At 39.1% G+C, this 21009-nt stretch overlaps 1 protein-coding gene across 3 annotated transcripts; it reads right to left on the bottom strand.

Annotated features, from left to right (window-relative positions):
* Positions 1-325: 325 nt before the first annotated feature.
* On the bottom strand, positions 326-13335 carry smyd2b (SET and MYND domain containing 2b). Of its 3 annotated transcripts, none has more exons than XM_088089166.1 (12): positions 13275-13335; positions 9561-9624; positions 8413-8523; positions 8245-8305; positions 5885-6009; positions 4204-4271; positions 3404-3506; positions 2402-2512; positions 2153-2273; positions 1747-1921; positions 1332-1440; positions 326-777 (listed from the first exon to the last, which is right to left on the bottom strand). In XM_088089166.1, exons 3-12 carry the CDS (start codon positions 8506-8508, stop codon positions 697-699), a joined length of 1050 nt encoding a protein of 349 aa, XP_087945292.1. In that variant the 5' UTR covers positions 8509-8523; positions 9561-9624; positions 13275-13335; the 3' UTR covers positions 326-696. The 3 variants fall into 3 exon arrangements, with proteins under 3 accessions (XP_087945292.1, XP_087945290.1, XP_042358967.1); XM_088089164.1 differs by lacking the exon at positions 13275-13335 and adding an exon at positions 12344-13235; XM_042503033.2 differs by lacking the exon at positions 13275-13335 and adding an exon at positions 12132-12337.
* Positions 13336-21009: the final 7674 nt, after the last annotated feature.

The raw sequence follows: 21009 nt of genomic DNA, 5'->3' as shown, positions 1-21009 counted from the left end.
AATTCATTTATTTTTTAATTGTTTTAATCATTTCCTTCAGCTGTTAACAATGTGTGTGTGTGTGTGTGTGTGTGTGTGTTGGAGAGGGTTTCTCTCGCAAACAAGGTGCTAAATGCAAACACAGTACTCTGTAGCAGCCCTCTACTGTGACTCGGACACATTCTGCAGCTTTAATAGGGCCCTTGTGGTGAAGCAGCTGTCCTGATTGGCTGACAGGGATTTAGCTGCATTGACGCCCCTACACACAAATGTAAACAACTGCACTCTGAGGGATGAAAGGTCCAGCTGACGCGTCAGTCGCAAGCCAAAACAAAACAGGAAATCATTAACAGTTAAGAATGTAATTCTTTAAGACCTAATGGTCACAATGGGTAAAAAGAACTGGTCACATTTTCAGATTTTATAACTAAACTTTAAATTCATGCTTGGTACAAAAGTATCCAACATTCAACAAACTTGATGATTTCTTGCAAACATAACACTCAGAAGTTCATTATCCAGAAATTAAAAAATAATTAGATTGCATAAAACAACCCTACCGTGTACCTTGTATAAAAACATGAACGCTCTCTATTTTTGCCTCTCTTAACAAAAAGAGTAGAAAGTGCCTTCAGTTTTGTAAAGCTCCCAGCCACAGAAGTATATGCAGTCTCTACGGATCCACCGTGTTACTCGTGTTACTTCTTAACTTTCTCCTCAATTCTGTGTCATCTCTTTGCGCAGCTCTGTCATGTAGAAGTGATCCTTCCCATGAGCCACCTCCATTATGGCCATTGCCTGCGTACACAAAAAACAATATAATTTGAAAATATTTGCAGAATGTACGTGATTTCTACATCAGGGTATATCAAACCTTTTTTGAAAACAACTGAAATGTGTGTGAAGAACTGAAAACTGCCATATAATGCTTGGTCAAATTTGTGATCATTTCCTATTGCTTGATTACACAGTTTCCTATTCAAATTTCTGACTAAATTCAATTGAGTCAAAGCAATCGATTAAAAAAAACAAAAACATACATTACATGTAGTGCTATTTATCAGTCTAGATTGTGTTAGTGTGAGAGGCCAAGTGTTGGAGATATCGTCCATAGAGATGTCTGCCTTCTCTCCAATTTGAGAAAAAGACTTCTGTTGTTAAATTAAAATGCATTTTGTCCCCCCAAAGTTTTTGGTATCGGTACTAAATGTAAGAGAAATATTTCATGATACCCAGTCCTAATGTTTTTTGCACATGATTGTAACAGTATGTACGTTTGTTTATTAAATGTGCTGTGAAGTTTTATTGTATTTGAGTATGAAAGTCTGTAAAAAGTCTGCAGGTCATTTTACCTTCTTGAGAGCGCTGATGCCCACTGACTTCCTATCTAGTCCCATGTACAGTCTGCCCAACTTCAGGTACATGGAGGACACATTCAAAGAGTATGGTGGATACAGTTTGCTGCATTGGAACAAGAAAACATGCTGGTTACACTTCAGCAGGTAAATATGCAAGGTTATATATTGCATTATTATCACAAGAAGACCCCTAATAGCTTTCTAAAATCCTGTCTTCTTCCTAAACTGTTCACTGTAAGGAAAGTAATTGTTGAAACATAAAATATCCTGACATTTTATACACAGTATGTGCAAACTCATAACACAACGTAACTTTACGATTCCCAAAGTGCAATAAGCAGTGGTTACTTTCATGTGGTGGCAGTGAAGGGATGCTGTAACATTTTCAGGGTTCACTGTTTGTCATTACATGTAATGTTTGAGGATCTTCTCTCCGTATCTGATTGCTCCGTCTGGATCTTCCATGTAGAGACAAACCCCCATGGCCTGGTACATCATGTGGAGCATGTAAACATTGGCGTCATCAAAGATGGCTCCCATCTCCTCCAAGCTCTGTTCACACATCTCCAGCAGCTCACTAGGGGGTGCCACAGAGTCAAGGACTGCGTCAACACAAGATGAGTTTCGTCTTAAGCTTCAAATGGCTCCTGATTGTTTTAACAGATGTTTTAGGGTCTTGAAAGCTACTTTGCTGAAGATTTATGAATGAGAAAGCACTGAACGTACCTGCAGTATTTGTAAATTAAATTAATATTGGAGATAATTTCTACAACACAATACAGTTATTGACATTATTTGGTGACAGTAAAGGATATTTCTTATTTGTTTAAGGGCCCGGAACTCCTTGATGGTTTTCCTGGCGTAGCGCACCATGTTGCTGATCACGTGCGGCTCAATGGGATCACTCTGCTTACGAACTTTCAACTTTGCCTTGTCCTGGAAGTGAAGAAAGGAAACCGAGCACGACAGTCAGCTGCTTTTTTTTTACAACTTGAAAAACAATGTAAGTTGTTTGATTTTATGATTTGCTCTTTTTTCACATAGCACTTGTTGCGGTGTCTCACCTTTGATTTGGTTTTACATTCCTGGCAATCACAGGTGAAGTAGTAAGAATCTCTCAGCAAGCTGTTGCGGTCATCTGTTGGATAGAGGAGGTCTATGTAGCTGATGAGCACCTAAAGGTAGAAATAAAACACAGCACGTGATAATCCTAAATTATGCACACTTTCCTTCCTTAACATCTCTCCTCTTGTGTGAATGTTTTGATTTGTTGCCAGATAACTCAACTACAAGTTAGAGGCTTGAAATTGAACCCAGACTCTTTCTCTACACTTAACTTGATGTCGCACTCTGCTCATGCCAAAGTCTTTCAGTCACACAATCTCACCGTCATAATATCAAGTCTCCTTTTACATTTTTAAGACACTGTCTCATCCCTTTTATTTAATCCAACTGCCTGTTTTAAGACAGAGAACAAAACTACATCCTATCAAGTTTGTTTCAAGATTTAGAGGAAACATTTGACACAGTTTAGACATCTGTCAAAAGTTGCTTCTACATTACCTTTTGTTGGATTAAACAAGCAACAAGCAACATATATTGGTTAATTACTGCACTTAAAAGGTCCTGGTAGACCTTTGGTAGCTGTTTTCTCCTCTTTCTAGTCTCTATGCTTAGCCAAGTCAATAATTTCTAGTTCGTAGCTGCATATTTAATCGACAGGAGAATATCATCCAACTCTGCAAAAAAGTGAACAAGTTTAACCAAAATGTTTAACTATTCATTTAAACTTTCGGTGGCAGAAAACAATCAAAATACAACAATATCTCTCTTAGACATTATTCAAAGTTGATAAATTCATATAAGTGGAAGATGAAAAGGAAGTAAATATAAGATATTTACTACTCTTTATCAGATTAAAAGTAGTTTTGTGAATCTTCTTCGTTTGGCTAATCTACCAAAATCAGCTGAATCAGTCTCACACACTCTTGTAATAACAACACAGGTTAAAAAAAAAAAAAGTCTGAGCCCAACCCCCTCTAATGGCAGCTGTTCCATTTCCTCACTTCATCTCCAGGCTTCATGTTCTGCACTGCCCGAACCTCAGCAGACGTCCCGTTATATGTGACTATGACGCTGGGAAGACAGCTGTGGTTTATCAGTGCAATGCTGAGGAGAGAGAGACAAGAAAGAAAAGAAACAAATAAGAGCAGAAGCAGAGAGAAAGATGTCAACTTATTATTATTATTATTATTATTATTATTATTATTATCGACACAACAGTGACCTAACTTTATTTTAAGTGGCATTACCACTATGCTGCAGCTGCACTTACAAGGAGGTCATGAGTGTCCCTGACATATGTTAGCGGCCTTGCTGTTATTTGGGTGGCAGGCTGAAAATAGTTTAAAAAGACGCTCACAGAGCAAATTCATATTCCCACAGCCAGTTCTAAAACTTTACAGCCTCACCAACAACAGGGAGCCAGTTTTACCACCAAATGACCACCTGCAGAAGAAAAGTCGTCTTGCCGGGAATTGACAACCGGGCCTCTTTGGATATCTGTTACAGGCTGCTCTGAATACTGACCTTTAAAACATGAACAAAGAAATGCTGCTATTGGCATTCAGCATTTATGGCTGTCCTCCAGTATGTTTATTTCAAGAGCAACGACTGGATACCAAATCCAGCGACCATGTCCCAAAATAAAATGAAGGAGCTGACACATATCCAAAGAAGCCACTGCGAGAGAAAAAACTAACACACTGAGAAACAGTGAAGAAGCTATGTAACGATGGGGCGAATGCACTGTGTAATATTCTGTTGGTTAACATTTATATGAATGCATGTGAGTTTTCGCTCTTACTCTGGATAGACTGCAGTACCCATTTGGGACAGTTCGTCATCCTCTATAGTGAAACCATTACAGGCAACCTGTTGGAAAAAAAAACAATTCATATACATATTACCTATCTTTTGCCTGTTTTACATCATTTTTTTCATAATTTGCTGGGCTGTCTAGTTGAAAAGTCAGTTAAAAAAAAGGCAGAATTTAAAACACATTCTCTGTCCAGAGCCCCTCCCACCCAGTAACCAGGGTAATATACACTGGTTTCATAAAGTATCCATCTTTCCCATACACTGAATTATTTAATGTTAATTCACTACAGAGTTGCCCGCAGCTCATTCACTCAGCCCCTCCTTGCCGCTCGCTATGTTTTTCAGACCGCAAATGAGAAAAAAAATGAGCTAACTAGCCGCCCTGCAGTTTTTCCAACTCGCTCGCAATGACATTTGCATGGAACATCACATGCGATCATAGAGTGCATTTAGTAATTTTATACCTGTCACTATTGTTATATGACGTGCTATTGTTACCACTATTGCCGTTGCATCTCTGCCCTTCTCTCTTTCACTTTCCTTTTTGTCATTTTTGTAATTTAATTATTATTTACAACATCTATTGCACGTCTGTCCGTCCTGGAAGAGGGATCGCTCCTCAGTTGCTCTTCTTGAGGTTTCTACCATTTTTTCCTCCCGTAACAGGGTTTTTTTGGGGGAGTTTTTCCTAAGACGATGTGAGGGTCTAAGGACAGAGGGATGCCGTATGCTATAAAGCCCTCTGAGGCAAACTGTGTTTTGTGACCATGGGCTTTATAAATAAAACTGACTTAACTTGACTTGGGTCCCCCAATGCCAGGGGTCCCTTTGGGCTAATGACCAGCATGAGCACTGGGTCTAACTTGCGTAACGGCAGCAACAGATAGTTTGCTGATTCAGCAGGGAGTTGGGGCTGCTGATTTGGGGTCTGTCTCTGCAGCTGCTGCCCGCTCTCCTGCTAGTGAGATCTGTAGCAGCAGGAGGTGAGGCCGAGCACAATCTGTGATTCGAGGCTCTACCTAAAGTTAGCTAAATAATTGGAATTTTAAGCCGCAGCCGTGAGCCTTTCACTCGTGTTAACAGAAGGCTAAACTATTATCAACATTTATTTTTTCTATCTCTGATACGGTTTTCTGATATTGGTACATTGTATTCTGTTTATTGTCTCTTTTAGACTCCCTTTTTTATAAGTCCGTCATCCCTTTTTGAATTGCTTTGCAATGTAGGTAGTTGTCCATGCTGGAATAGCAACTTTTTCAGCAGGACTCTCCACTATTGAATCAGGCTTTTACCAAAGGAACATGCTTGCATATCTGCATTTGTCCTTGTAGAACGGCCAATAGAAACACCCTCTTTCTGAAATAACTTGTGATTGGCCAAAGACTTCTGTCACTGTCTAGTTTTTCTAAACCCTGAAAACAGCCAAGAGGAGATCCATAAGTCTGGTGCATTATCTTAGTCCATTCGTTTAAGATAATGCAAGTTTATTTGGGGATTTTTGCACAATAATGCCAAAAGGAAACTGCCTACTTCAGTTAAACTGCAGTGGTTGATAGGAAATCATGGACATGCAATTTATTAGTATTACAAAATCTATGCTTGTCTGATAAGGACAGCAATGAAAAGATATTATTAGCATGATTCATTCGCATGTACGTGTGTAGTACCTGGGAGAGGAGTGTGACAAGGTCTTTATGGTCGGGCAACTCCAAATGTTTGGAGAAAAAACGATGCAGTCCGGCAATGTCTGTCTCATTCATCTCTCTTTTGTCGTTATCAATGTCCTCCACATCTGTTACAGAAAGAAGGATAGACATTCTTATTGATTCATTTTATTTTTTTTAACTGAAATTACCTCAGGAAGCATGCATACTCTCTCACAGAATTCATTTTAGACTATGATAAAACACTATATTCCTATCACACAAAGCAAATGACCAGTCAAGTAAATCATGTTAAGTTCCTTTGATGATCAGGTTTATATACATTTTCATCAAGTCGCGTCTGTTGATTTCTACCAACTGTAAACAGGATGAAGATCTCTCCATTCATCATCACTCTCACCATTTCAGAGCAGGAACACACTGGCAGTTTGTAGTGTGTGTATGACATGGTGACAGACTGTGTATGTGTGTGTGTGTGTGTGTGTGTGTGTGTTTCTTGTTCATGATCTGTAACATTAGAGTCAATTTATCTTCTCATATCAGACACTCACACCTACTCAGCAGTGCAAAGGAAAGCTGAACTTTTCCCCCCCAGACACAGAGACACATGAGACAGTCGCACGCAGAATGGGCTCACTAAGAAAACTGTTTTTAACAGCTGACATTGCCATGCTCTTCTTTAAGGTATTAGTTACAGGGTTTCATGAGTGCAATTAAAGGGACAGTTAACCCTCAAATCAAAAGTACATATTTTCCCACCGGCCTGTAGTGCTATTTATCATTCTAGATAGTTTTGGTGTGAGTGTTGGAGATACTGGCTGTAGAGATGTCTGCCTTCTCTCCAATATAATACAACTAGATGGCACTGGGCTTGTGGTGCTCAAAGCTTCAAAATAATACATTTGATCAACTAAACAACTTTTCTTTGCAGAAATCACGCCACAGTTAATTAAGATAATCCACAGATCTTGTGAGAAGTATCATAGAAACTATATTCCCTCTACTACAACCTGCCAACGGTATAACCATGCAGAAGGAAGTGTGCTCCCACTGCTAGCTCAACTAGCACCTCTAAGTTATCTAACACGACAGTTCAGCCGAGGTGAACGCCATCAGTGTTTATCTCTCATGCTGTCACGAGCACGAACCTTTCGTCCATGAGTAGATGCACGCTTCTTTCTGTGCAGTGATTCGGTTGGCAGCTGTAGTTCAGTGGAAATAAATATTCCCTGCATGAAAGTGCTTACAACAATGTCTGTCAGTTATCTAGAGTACTTGGGTCATGTTTTCTGGAAAGACACATTGTTGTTGAGTTTTTCAAATGTTTTTTTTTTTTTTGGCACTCTAAGTGCCATAAGCTGAGTGGCATCTAGCTGAGCGCTACATTGGAGATAAAGCAGACATCTCGACCGCTGATAAATCCAACAATTAGCAGCTCACACTGAAAAAATCTAGATTGATAAAAAGCTTTAAAGGTTCTAAGAAAAATGTGTATTTTTGTTTTTGGAGTTAACTTTACCTTTAATTGCAATGTGATACCCTGTAACTAATACTAGTGTTGTGGAAGTAGCCTCAAGCAGAGACGAGGAGGCAAAAGAGGTCTGGTAAGCGTACCTATTACTAACTCCACACCTTCAGAATTTTTTTAATTTCCAAACTAATTTTCCTCATCCCCAACTGATGCTGACTCAAGTGACATCCCACAAGGCATTTATCAGATTTTCCACAGCTCCCTCTAAAACTGCAAAATTCACCATACAACTATTTTTGCATATGAAGTAGTACTCCATAACACCTGTTAGCAGACTTGATGTCTTCTTTCTTTGTGTGATTAATTCTCACACAATTAATTTTTATGTTATTTATTCATCATGCCTCTGGTGTGTAAAGGCCTTTACATGTGTTTAAGAGTTCCCCTTAAACAGCCTAGATTTGGTTTTTATGCCACATATACCATCATAGGCTGCTGTATATATTTATGCAATATTCTTTTAAGTCGGAAAATATTAATAAATATAACTGAACCTAAACTATGAATTCTCTTAATACGACTAACTCGATCCAACACCTTTTACAGACACTCATGCAGTCAACACTGTGTGTTAGTCTAAAGTACTCCTGCTTTCCATTCAAGTTGTTACACTTGTTATGCTGTCTAATGGCTGTTCGACCCACATCTATAGGATATATATAGATGTGGCCATGGGTGTTTCTCTCAGCCTAATCTGAATGGGCTGTGCTGTTTTAAGAGGGCTATCTAGAAACACTAAGGACTGAAGTACAGGCTCAGAATCTCTGAACACCTTGTACTAAATCTGACACTTTCCAAATCATGCATGTGTGTTAAAGGATCCATTACTCACGTGACTGGATCTCTCCTATGAGTAAGATCCTCTCAGAAGCACATCTTTCTTTCTGTGTTTTCTGAGAAAAAACAAGCATGATAAACAGGAATGACCCTAATGAACCACAGATTCATGCCAGAAAACACTCCAAAAGCACGTGGTGTCTTGTAATCGCTTCTTGCCAACCTTCTTGGCGAGGATCCGAGCCGCCAGGCGGGATGTCTCTGACGGGCACCATTTCTCTCCGAATGCAGTCATGGCAGAGCACTCCAGCTTGTGCATGGCCCAGTCCCCTCTCTACACACAAACACACACAAATATTATAACAGAACACAAAAGAGCATCCCTGTAGTTGAGAGCTGATTCAGTTGTGAGCATTTACAGTAGAGCCAGCTATTTTCAGTTTTGGTCCCACAACAACAAAAGGCCTAACAGTTGGTGTATTTAGCCCCTGAGCTACACTACCAGCTGAGGCATTAAGCAGCATGATGGGATGAGACTCCACACTGTGTTAATCTAATGTTACCCTCACCCCTTCTCGTGCAAGCTGACCCATTCATTGACTGCTCGATCCCCCTCTCTGATTTCAGTTAATAGTAGCATATGGCTTTATTATGCTCTTTACACGCACAGTGACGACCCCAGAATTTTTTTATAAGGGGCCAGTAGTCTTTCGGCTAGTTGAACACGATTTCAATGCAAGAGTTAAGGAATACCGGTATACTTTGGTTTCTTATTTTGCAGTTAATTTTACTAATTATCTGATGTGCATAGACTTATATCGGTACAGTTAACATTTTGAGTTCCACAGGAATTCTGTTTTAATGAGTTTTATGTCTCTATATATGTTAGGCGATTCATTGATCTTCTAATAGGCTGTTTGTCCTTTACCTTAAAAAAACATACAGTCAGTGATGTGATGTAATTAAGTAATAATACTTTGTTAAAGCACTTAAGTATTTTTAGGAGTTTCTGTACCTTAGTTGAGTTTTTATATTTCTGTCAACTTTTACTTTTACTTCACTACATTTCCTAAACAAAATGTATACTTTTACTCCACTACATTCCTTCCACACATTTTAGTTACTTAGGCTACTACCAAATAGGAGAGGAAGGAAGAATGAATACAGTTATCAATAAAGTGACTTTAACATTGTTAAAATATTTGAGGATTGTTAACAAGTAGAATGCAGATCAAATTACCCACATACATGCATACTCATAGCTCAGGAGGTTTTTGAGTAAAAAAAACTAAAAATTGTTACAAATGCCCCCAGTCTCCTCTACATTGCTAGCCTGAAGTGGAAAATTTCCCATTTTTAGCTGTTTCCCACCTGGCATTTTGCATTGCAGTAGAAGGCATTCTTGCATTTCCCACATCTTGCCAAGCCCTTTTTCCTATGAATGACAAAAACAGGATGTATTAGCTTATGGATAGCAGAAGCATATGTTTAAAAAATTACTGAAAGATCCTCACACATCTTTAAATACCTTACTTCCCCAAACACACAAACAAACAACAAAAATGCAACACTCAAATGTCATCAAAAGTCAGTGGATTCAAACCTGCACACAAAACATCATTCTGCAGATAACACACTTTGATGCAGTCAATGAACCTGTATGTGGATATGTAACTGCTTGAGTGTGTAAGCCTGTGCACGGGCAAGTGTCTGCATGGACATTCAAAAATCCTGCTCCATAACTCAGAGGCAAGAAGCAGCAGTTGCTGTTGGCCCATCGTAACTGATAGCAATGAAGAGCTTTAAAACGTTCTGTGGTATTAATAGAGCTGACGGTATCACGGACCAGCTGTCTTTTACCACTTTGAAAAGTAAAGCGGTCCAAAAGTCCACCAATTTAATTTTGAGACACTTACTGTCGGTAGCCAGGCCAAGCTGCTTTGTGTTGAGTGAACATGACAAGTGCAGGTGCAACCCAAACAGTTGCTATAGGAAGTCACAGCTAGAGTGTGGATTGAGGTAAGCCTAAGGTCAGAGGCAGAGTTACAGCAGTTTACAATAGAAACAAAATGCATTTGATGCATTTCTAACTTCTACTTTTTGCAGCCCAGGTGCCAACAGAAAATGTTGGCATTGTATGTTTTTTGCAAACCACAAATACGTTATATCGTGGGTGTTTTGTAGCAAACTGTTGATGTGTGTCCATTAGCTTTTTAGGCTCTAGACATGGGTGTTTTTGTAGCAGCCTGTCTGTGTTTTTCCAGTGGCTTCTTAGGCCCCAAATGTGGGAGCTATATAGCCACCAATTAGTGTGTTTTCAGTGGCTTTTAGGCTCCAAACGGGGGTGTTGTGTATCAACCAATTGTGTGTTTTCATTGGATTTTGAGCTCCAAGCATAGGTGGTTTGTAGTGACTTGTCTGTGTTTTTGAAACCTGGCACACCTTTTCATAATACAATATAAATTAATCTTTTGGAAGCTTAATAGAATAATAAAATATATTGCTTGTTTTTAGTCCATTTGACACCATTTGCTGCTTTAGAGTGACATGAACTCACTGAAACTTAATCTTATGAGATAAAACATCTGTTGACAAAGTATTCCCTAAGGGACATAATTTTCAGTTAAAAAAGTAATAAATTGCAATATATTTTATTGCAATATTCAACATACTGCAACACGTTTAAAATCACTATAATATTGTATCGTGACCAAAGTATCATGATAATATTGTATTGTGTGGTGTCTCGTGATTATTAACCATAATTGACTGGTATATATAGTAAATGTTTAATAAAAACAATAAGCTGCCTGCAGCTGTGGTTTATAGTGATTTTAGAACAGCTGTTGTGTGGCGGGCCACATAACACCTTCTTAGATGTAAACCAGGGCCTCACCCAGCTTATTACTTAATACTATAACACATGACGTACTGTACTGTTCCACATGCAGGCAAGCAAACACAATCAAGATAAGATAAACCTTTAGGCCTATTCATCCCTTGATTACCTAACTTAATGTTTACTCCATAAACAAAGTAATACATGCCTGCAAAATAGATCACTAGAGATGATATTTGCATTGTAAAGCTCTCTCACTAATCACAGCTAAAGAGTTGAAGGACACTGTATTATGGAGCTTATTCATGATGCCACTAAGGTGACAAAATCTTTGCTCACGTTCACCATTTATATACTCCAACAATGTGTCGGAGAAGGCATGTAGACATTCGGAACAGGATATACATGAACCAGATAACCAAAATAGATGGAGTGACATTTTCATGACAGAGAGCTTCCAAGGATGTGTGTGTGTGTGTGTGTGTGTGTGTGTGTGTGTGTGTGTGTTGGTCAATAGGATGAATTCAGGTAACGTGGGAAACTTTTTGGTATATGCCTAAAAAGACTTAAAAACGGTTAACTTAGTTAAGTGGTGTTTTCATATTTTTTTTAATTTTAGGCCTTATTAAAATTTTCATAAAGGAATGACCTGTGAATACACTTTTGTTTAGAAGCTACACGCTTTCAAACATAGCAGGACCCCTGTCTCATTCATGCCGCATGTGGGACAGTGACATCAAACTTTTTTTTTTTTTTATCAAAACAAAGCATTATTTTTACCTAATTTTTTTGTGTGTGTATCAACCAATGTCTAAACCAATTCACACACTACCTTTTTAAAGGAAATAATAATAATAAAAAATTTAGTTTAGTGAAGCAGGACAAAACAGGTGAGAACAAATAAGGCAAGACAGAACTCAATGCAATGAGTGATATAACAGGTTTGTAAACAGCAAAAAGATGAACAAGCAAGTGCAACATAGAAGAGGGAGGGGGAAATAAACAAATAAAATAAAGTAATACTCGGAAATAAAAAAAATAAAAACACCCTCATAGCACGCGGAAATAAAAAAAAAAACATACCCCGTCGTCGCTAAACTTACCCGGTGAAGCAGAACTCACAGTAGCAGCCTCTCTCCTTCACTGACAGCACAAACGAGTACGCCGGGCTGGAAAACAGCAGCTCTCCAAGCTTAAAGGCTCTAGTAACGCGCAGACCTCGCCCTTTACCGGGACTGTCAAACCTCTCGACTCCCTCTATGCTGCCCGTCATCGTGACTCCCTCGTGTTGCCTCCAAAATGACCCTGTACTCACCAGGACCCGGTGTCTCAGTGGGATGTGGCACCTCACTCAGCTCCACGCGTTGAGGCGTCGCCAGCCCAATAATAGTTCATAGTGGCATCCAGAGACACAGAATGAGACCGGTTGCAGTTTTACACGAACTAAGATAACATTTTAAAAGTTTTAATTGTGACAGACACAACTTTTATTTTATTTTAGCACATACTTATTGATTTAAGGAGCCTAATAGAGTGATTTTAAACAGCGGCGTGTCCAGACGTCTATTTTACTGGGGGTGTCCATGTAGGGCACTGACTTTTACCCACGAGCCCACGAGCACTGCTGCGGGCGCACACACGGCGTAGCTTTAATTGACCATTTTTGTCTCTACTACCCATATCTACTTTAACTACTAACATTGTAGTGTCTTATATCCATGTTTAAAACATAGAATACCATTTATTAAGTACAAACAAAATTGAAGTGCCAAAACCCCCATAAATAAGCCAGTATGAATAAACCTTTTTACAACTGTATCATTATATTTGTATGTAAAAAAAAAAAACAGCCAGTTTAGACACTACTCAGGCACATTACTGCCTCAGGTATATGGCTAAGCTGCACCTATAAACCAAAAAATATTTTTACTTGTCAAACAGTTCAAACTGAATGGGCATATAGCCAATCATTACATGGCCCGAACCACCCCAGACCATTACAGAGATTAGCGCTTAGACATGCTATAATGTGATGTTTTTATTACATTTCTAATGACATACTATACTACTCCACTATGGTATTTTTGTTGATATTCTATGTGAAGGAGTTTTACTCTCGATTGCTGCAAATAGAAAAAAACTCTCACCCTCACAGGCTGAGCGCTATGTTCAGAATTCTTAAAAGCAACTCAATAAACAGCAAATGAGTGAATGTCCACACAGAATTTAGAATTTTAAGTTCAAACCTTTTAGTGAATCTTTTCAAGCAAGCAGTGAGCAGTTACAGAGCTCTGGATCAGAAATGCCTCTCCCTAGCCGACAACATCAGCGAGCCAGCCTGCATTCTGACAACCTGTCTTTCCCTGATCCAGTATTTTATACTATTACAATAACAAAAAATGCGAATGTAGGTAGAGTCATCTTCTGGTTGGCTCCCCTCGTTATCTGGCTCCCCTTCCGGCATGGTATCATCTTTGGATTGGCCAACCTCAAGGACAATCCCTTATTAGGAATTGTTTTTTCCCTGCTGGGTGCCCTGGTGAACAACATTATAGATACCAAACACCCACGCCCTTTTGATCCACATCCATCCCACACATCTCCTCTTCATATCTCCAGGTACCAAGTTCTCCTCACGTCATGCTTTCACACACCACTGGCATCAAAGATTTAGATTATCATACAGATCATTAAACGGTCATCCAGAGCCTCATGCGTTCACTCCCACCGCTGACCTCAGAGGTTAGATTGTCATACAGAACATTGAGTTATTACGGTACTATATCTTGTATAAGGAATAAATCATAAGAATAATCAGGATAAAAGGAATGAACATGAACATGAACATTGCATCATATACTTACATACTCCAACATATGCTTTTACTTTTTTATGGTATTTTTGACAAAATACTGTACTTTGACATATTTATGGGATTTTTAACGACATACTATACTCTGACGTTTTTATGGGATTTTTTAAGACATTCTATAGTATTAGGGTTTTTTATCCATATTTTCAATGACATACTATACTATTACATTTTCATGATATTTTTGATAACATAGTATTGTGGAATAACAGTGGACTAATTTCCTCAAGACTGAAGGTGGACAAAATGAAGCTTTGTGGAGAAGTATTGGCCTGTACATCATTTGGTTTGAGGATAGACATAGACATGTAGTGTTCTCAAAAAGAAGTCCAGAGGCAGCAAGATGACTGTTAAAAGCTGTGCAAAATCCCTTACAGTCTGTTAAAAGAGTGTCCCCATTAACAGTGCTAGTTGGGAAGGAGCTATTATTTTTTTAAAGTGATATAACAACCTTCCAAAATGTGCTCTGATCATGTGAGGAACTGAAAAAAGTATGTAAACAGTAGTCAGATTTAGCCCTCAGTGCAGCAGTACAGCACTTCCTGAGATGTTTGAACACAAGCCAGTGGGAGTGGTTTTTAGACCGTCTCACTTGAGCCCAAGCTTTATTTCTACAGTTAAAGAGATCAGCTTGGTCAGAGATAAACCATACGCTTTTACTCTATATTTCTTAAAGGGGGCATGCCTCTCAAAAACTGACTTAAAAACATTAGTAAAATGATAACATCACAAAGGTTTCTGTGATACAAGACATGCAGGAAAACTTGATTATTGAGTTTTTTCGGATTCCTTCTAATTTTCACGAGGGAGGAAAATTTCTTAATGCTCACATCTCTGATGCAACCAATGAGACAATGATCACTTATCCCTGGGTCAAATACCCCACTGATGATGGATTTATCAGGTTTGTTACAGTTAAATATCAAGTTACATTACAGATATATTTGAGCTCGTTTGAAACAGATGATAACCAGTTGAGGATGAGATCACCCAAGATGACTATAGAAAAGGTGACAGAAGTTCAGCCAATTTAACCAAGGCTTCAGCTGGAGCCATGAGGGGATTCTTGTGACCAAGTTTAAATTTCAGGGCAATAAAATCAAATTATTTAGGAAGTGAGATAACTTCTAAAACTGCAACTGGGAATCTGGATTTGACATAGACAGCCCACCCTGTCACTTCTAAATAAATGATAATTATTAATAGCTACTTCTGCATCGCTGATACTTTTCTTTAACCATGATTTGGTAATAACAAGGATATCAGGTTCAGACTGAGATATCAAAACACCAGCGTGGTCCATTTTATAATAAGCTTTTGACATTTAAATGCACCAAACCCAAGCCTTTTCTAGATTTAAAAGAAGTTAGATCTAATGAGTTAAAGGAGACATTTGGAATATTTGAAGCAAGGGAATAATGACCAGTAATGGGAAATGGTTTTACTGGAATTGAATTATTTTGAATACAGCAGGTATTTAGAAAATTAAATGCAGAAGGCACTTTGATAGTTCTGATTCTGACTGAGATAGTGTGGCTCTCTGTGTGTTGTGTGTTATGATCATTATTTGGGCTGTAGGGGGAGCTTTTGGTCCTGACAGGCGGGGAGGAAGTGCAATTAGTGAGCGGTGCAGGAGACTGTTGTGGAGTGAGACTGCCACCTGCATGGAAAAGTTTGCTGAAAGGAAGTAAGAAAAAAAGAGAGCTCACCCCCAAAATAGAGCAAAACGGATTAGGATGTGACCATGCGTCCTGACAGAGCACCCGGAGCCATGGCGACTGGTGCACATAGCGGAGACGAGTTTGGACAGTTTTCTGTCAGCCGGTGGAGGTCCTGCTCATCCAGGATGCTGAACCAGTTGGTGGCCCGAATTTCACAGGGTGGAGAGGGACGCGGGGGAGACTTCTTCCCCCTGCTGTTCCTACATAGTTTACGATGGACCGGGGCTCCTGGTTAAGAGTGGAGCTGAAGATTTTGGGTTTTGGTGTGAAGGCAGCCTTAGCCGTTTTCTTTGGTTTCGCGCCCTGCTGTTGTCGGAGGTCTGGTCAGCCTGGTCAGCCGGGATAGTGGAGCCCAGCTCAGCCTCGGTCGTAGCGTTGGGAAAAGTGACAAGTTAAACCAGGGAATTAAGGGACAGTTCTTCATCCCTGAGCCTGTAAAGGTTGGACATCGTCGCTCCAGCTCAGCGATAGTTTGGGTCAGATGAAGGCAGCGGTCACACCCGGAATACGAGGTGAGTGGTGGCATGTTGGGTTAGGAGCAAAGATGTAGCGTGTATTGAATCCCTGCTACTCCTGGGTTGGCTCGTGATTTGCAGAGGCGTTATCTTGACTTCGACGAGGATCAGAGCAGTTTTAGGTCCTCCACGGAGAGGAAACTTACTGGCAAAGGCCCAAAGACCCAGGGCCCACTGACGTGTGAATCCGGCAAAGTTTTCAGCGTCAGGATTTTCCACTCGGTTTACTCCAGATCCAAACAGCGGATGGCTTAAATATTTACTCTGATTCAAACTCGTAGATAAAAGCAACAGATACCAAAAAATTCACCTAAAATTACTTCTTAAATTTGAATAAAATGTCAGTTTGTGGCGGTTTTCTGGTGGTGACAGAGCTGGCTGGTGTAAGAGCTGTCTGGTGACAGGGCTTTCCTCTTTTTTTGGACTACATACTATACAGGAACTTTTTTGATGGTATTATTGCATAATATTTTGATAGTATTTCAGATGACAATTTAAACTTTTTGGATGGTATTTTGGACAACATACTATGCATTGACTTTTTTGATGGTATTTCAGACGACATACTATAAGATGATGTTTTGATGGTTTTTCTGACAACATACTATACTATAACTTTTTTGATGGCATTTCGGAAGACATACTCTGCTGTGACGTTTTTTGTGGTATTTAGGACGACATAGTATACTATGGCTTTTTTGAGAGTATTTCAGACGACATACTATGCTATGACTTTTTTGATGGCATTTCGGACGACATTCTGTACTATGACTTTTTGGATGATATTTCATACGACATACTATACAATAACTTTTTTGATGGCATTTCCCGACAGTATGGCGTTTTCTATGCTTTTTTTTTGGCACGCTATTATTATGTTTTTGACCGTTTTTGCAACATTCATGCTAAAATGTGTCTCTGCATGCTATTTTATGCAGTTTTCAGCTGTTTTTAGGGCATGTCGTATTGTGACATTTTTCACCATACTACAGTAAGGCATTTTTGGTCGTTTTTTCAACATGCTGTATAATGGTGTTTTTGCCCGTTTTTGCAACGTTCTATGCAATGGCGTGTTTTGGCATGCTATTTTATGCGTTTTTAAGCTGTTTTTGGGACGTGTCATATTTTGACATTTTCACCATATTACAGTAGGGCATTTTTAGACATTTTTTCTGACATGCAATTGTAGGGACCTGGGAATTTCACATATGATTCGATCATTTGTGTTACATGTCCTATGAGTTCCTTCAAAATGGCTGCTGTTGTTGTTTTTGTTCCCCAAACAGCCATTTGAACTCAGGTTGCCTCAGGTTCTGACACCTATGTGTAACAGATCCATCTTCAGACATGATTGGTCCACCACTGTGACCCCCCTAGGATGTCACACAGCCAAGAAGAGATGCATCTGCTGATCTTCTGGTTCCCGCTCTCAAAACCTCCTCCAAGGAAGGTTGTGGGTCTGGAGGACCTGCGTGACCCTTCCCCCTTCCACACCTAAGCGCTCAGCAGGAGCTGCAGCCTTGTCTCAGCTCTACTTTCCAAGTTTCAAGGGACTTTGCAGAAGTTAGAAAGCCACAGCTAACCTCTCAAGCCAAAAGGAGAACAGAACCGAGATAGCACTGAACAGCTATCTCCGTAAGGATGCCAGGGCCGGCCAGCCTCCTCCTGGATCCTTAGAACTGCACAGAAATGACTGAACCAGAGCCTCTTTTTTTTTAGCCAACAACCCAAAGAACTCTTCTACCACTCCTGGATTGGGAAGTTACATCTGGGCATAGCATTAGGACACAAGTACAGGCTGGGCAAGACTGTTTACGTTGCCTTTTGTCATATTATGTGTAACACATATTGATGTCAGTGCTATTGAATGAGTTGTTGTTCTGATCTCTTTGTTATTGGGTTATTGGTTAGTCTGGAATTTAGTTTGTTCTTGCCTCACACAGACAGGGTCTTAAACATCTAACAAATTAAATAACAACTCTTAAGCAACTAAACAACCTTTTTACTAACCAAGGCACCAAATATGCATATTAGATCACATACATGCACTCAGAAATTGGCTCTCAACAGAAGCACACAGAGAAGGAACTTGAATCTGGCATCTAGTTGTAGCTTCTGTCGTTGGTCAACCCACCTCTGCCACTTGGTGTGTTTATGCTCACACCAACACACAGCTTCTCTTCATCTCTCTCTATCACACACACACATTTACACATCCACACTTGTATATATACTTGTATATATTAGCAGTTAGGATATATTGTGTGTTTTATTTAACATTACTTTTCGTTTTGAATAAATTTCTTTGGAGTCATGCTTGCTGTCTGCTTAATGTTGTACCAAAGTGATTAAATCACCAACTACTGTGTCAAGAGCTCCGAAATCCTTCACTCTTTACTATCAATATTGTAATTTTGGTTATAATTGTAAATTGAATTGATTATTTGTTTTTATAAGACATTTTCATTTTCCCTTTCTGGGAATGGTGCCCCACAAGGTCATTTAATGTAAACTTAATCACATTATTTCACATAATAAATAATTATTTAATATAAATTAATATATTTTTAAAACATTTTTGCAACTTTCTATGCTCTGGCGTGTGTCAGCACACCATGCAATGCTCAGCTGTTTTTGGGACATGTCATATTTTGACATATTTCACCATGCTATAGCATTGCTTTCTTAGTCATTTTTTCGACATGCCATATTTGGGTGATTTTGGCTGTTTTTGCAACATTCTGTGCTATGGTGTGTGTCTGCATGTTATATTATGTGGTTTTCAGCAGTTTTCAGCTGGTTTTGTCATGTTTTGCCATACTATAGCCTTGCTTTTTTGACATTACATATTGTGGTGTGGGCAGCACGGTGGCGTTGTGGTTAGCACTGTTGCCTCACAGCAAGAGGGTCTCTGGTTTGCATGATATCTCCGTCTGCGCAAGTTCTCTCCGGCTTCCTCCCACAGTCCAAAGTCCAAGGACCTAAAACCTTAGGTTTGACTGTGAGCGTGAAAGGTTGTCTGTCAAAATGTGTCAGCCCTGCGATAGTCCGTCGACCTGTCCAGGGTGTACCCTGCCTTCCGCCCAATGACAGCTTGGATTGGCTCCAGCCCCCCGTGACCCTTACGAGGACAAGCGGTTACAAGCGGATGAATGATATTGGGGTGTTGTTGGCCATTTTTGCAATACTCAGGCCTATGGCGTGTTTCAGCACAGTTTTATGCAATTTTTGGACTTGTGATATTTTGACATTTTTGCTTTACAATACCAGTGCTTTTTTGGTCATTTTTTTGACATGCCATATTTGGGTGTCTTTGGACGTTTTTGGAACATATCATACTGTGGCATGTCTCTACACACTATTTCCTGTAGTTTTTAGCAGTTTTCAGCTGTTTTTGGGAAATGTCATTTTTTGAAATTTTGCCATACTATAGTATTGCTTTTTTGGTCATTTTTTCGACATGCCATACTTTGGTGTTTTTGACCATTTTTGCAACATTTTGTGCTGTGTCTCAGCACCATGTTTCATGTAGTTTTGAGCAGTTTTCAGCTGTTTTTGGGAGATGTCATTTTTTGACATTTTTCCATATTATAGCCTTGCTTTTTTGGTCATTTTTTGACATGCCATATTTTTGTGTTTTTCAACGTTTTTACAACAGTTTATGCTATGGCGTGTCGCGGCACGCTATTTCATGTAGTTTTCAGCATTTTTCAGCTGTTTTTGGGAAATGTCATTTTTTGACATTTTTTCCATACTATAGCCTTGCTTTTTTTGTCATTTTTTCGACATGCCATATTTATGTGTTCTTGGCTATTTTTACAACAGTTTATGTTATGGCATGTCATGGCACGCTATTTCATGTAGTTTTGAGCAGTTTTTCCCTTTTTTTGGGAAATGTCATTTTTTGACATTTTTGCAATACTATAGCCTTGCTTTTTTGGTCATTTTTTGGACATGTCATATTTATGTGTTTTTGGACGTTTTTACAACAGTTTATGCTATGGCGTGTCTCAGCACGGTATTTCATGTAGTTTTAAGCAGTTTTCAGCTGTTTTTGGGAAATGTCATTTTTGGGCATTTTTGCCATACTATAGCCTTGCTTTTTTTGGTCATTTTTTGGACATGCCTTATTTTTGTGTTTTTGGCTATTTTCACAACAGTTTATGCTATAGCGTGTCGCGGCACGCTATTTCATGTAGTTTTAAGCAGTTTTCAGCTGTTTTTGGGAAATGTCATTTTTTGACATTTTTGCCATACTATAGCCTTGCTTTTTTTGGTCATTTTTTGGACATGCCATATTTTTGTGTTTCTGGACGTTTTGGCAACAGTTTATGCTATGGCGTGTCTCAACATGCTATTTCATGTAGTTTTAAGCAGTTTTCAGCTGTTTTTGGGAATTGTCATTTTTTGAAATGTTTGCCATACTATAGCCTTGCTTTTTTGGTCATTTTTTTTGACATGCCATATTTTCTTTTTTTGGCTATTTTTACAACAGTTTATGCTATGGCGTGTCATGGCACGCTATTTTATGTACTTTTAAGCAGTTTTCAGCTGTTTTTGGGAGATGTCATTTTTTGACATTTTTGCCATAGTATAGCCTTGCTGTTTTGGTCATTTTTTGGACATGCCATATTTATGTGTTTTTCAACGTTTTTACAACAGTTTATGCTATGGCATGTCACGGCACGGTATTTCATGTAGTTTTAAGCAGTTTTCAGCTGTTTTTGGGAGATGTCATTTTTTGACATTTTTGCCATACTATAGCCTTGCTTTTTTTGTCACTTTTTCGACATGCCATATTTTTGTGTTTTTGGCTATTTTCACAACAGTTTATGCTATGGCGTTTCTCAGCACACTATTTCATGTAGTTTTG

This window comes from Plectropomus leopardus, chromosome 16 (genome assembly GCF_026936395.1).
Source record: "Plectropomus leopardus strain MGB_pleo_1.0 chromosome 16, ASM2693639v1, whole genome shotgun sequence".
Lineage (NCBI taxonomy): Eukaryota > Metazoa > Chordata > Actinopteri > Perciformes > Serranidae > Plectropomus > Plectropomus leopardus.
The sequence above is the reverse complement of the archived record's forward strand: the minus strand, read 5'-3'. Positions and strand labels throughout refer to the sequence as shown.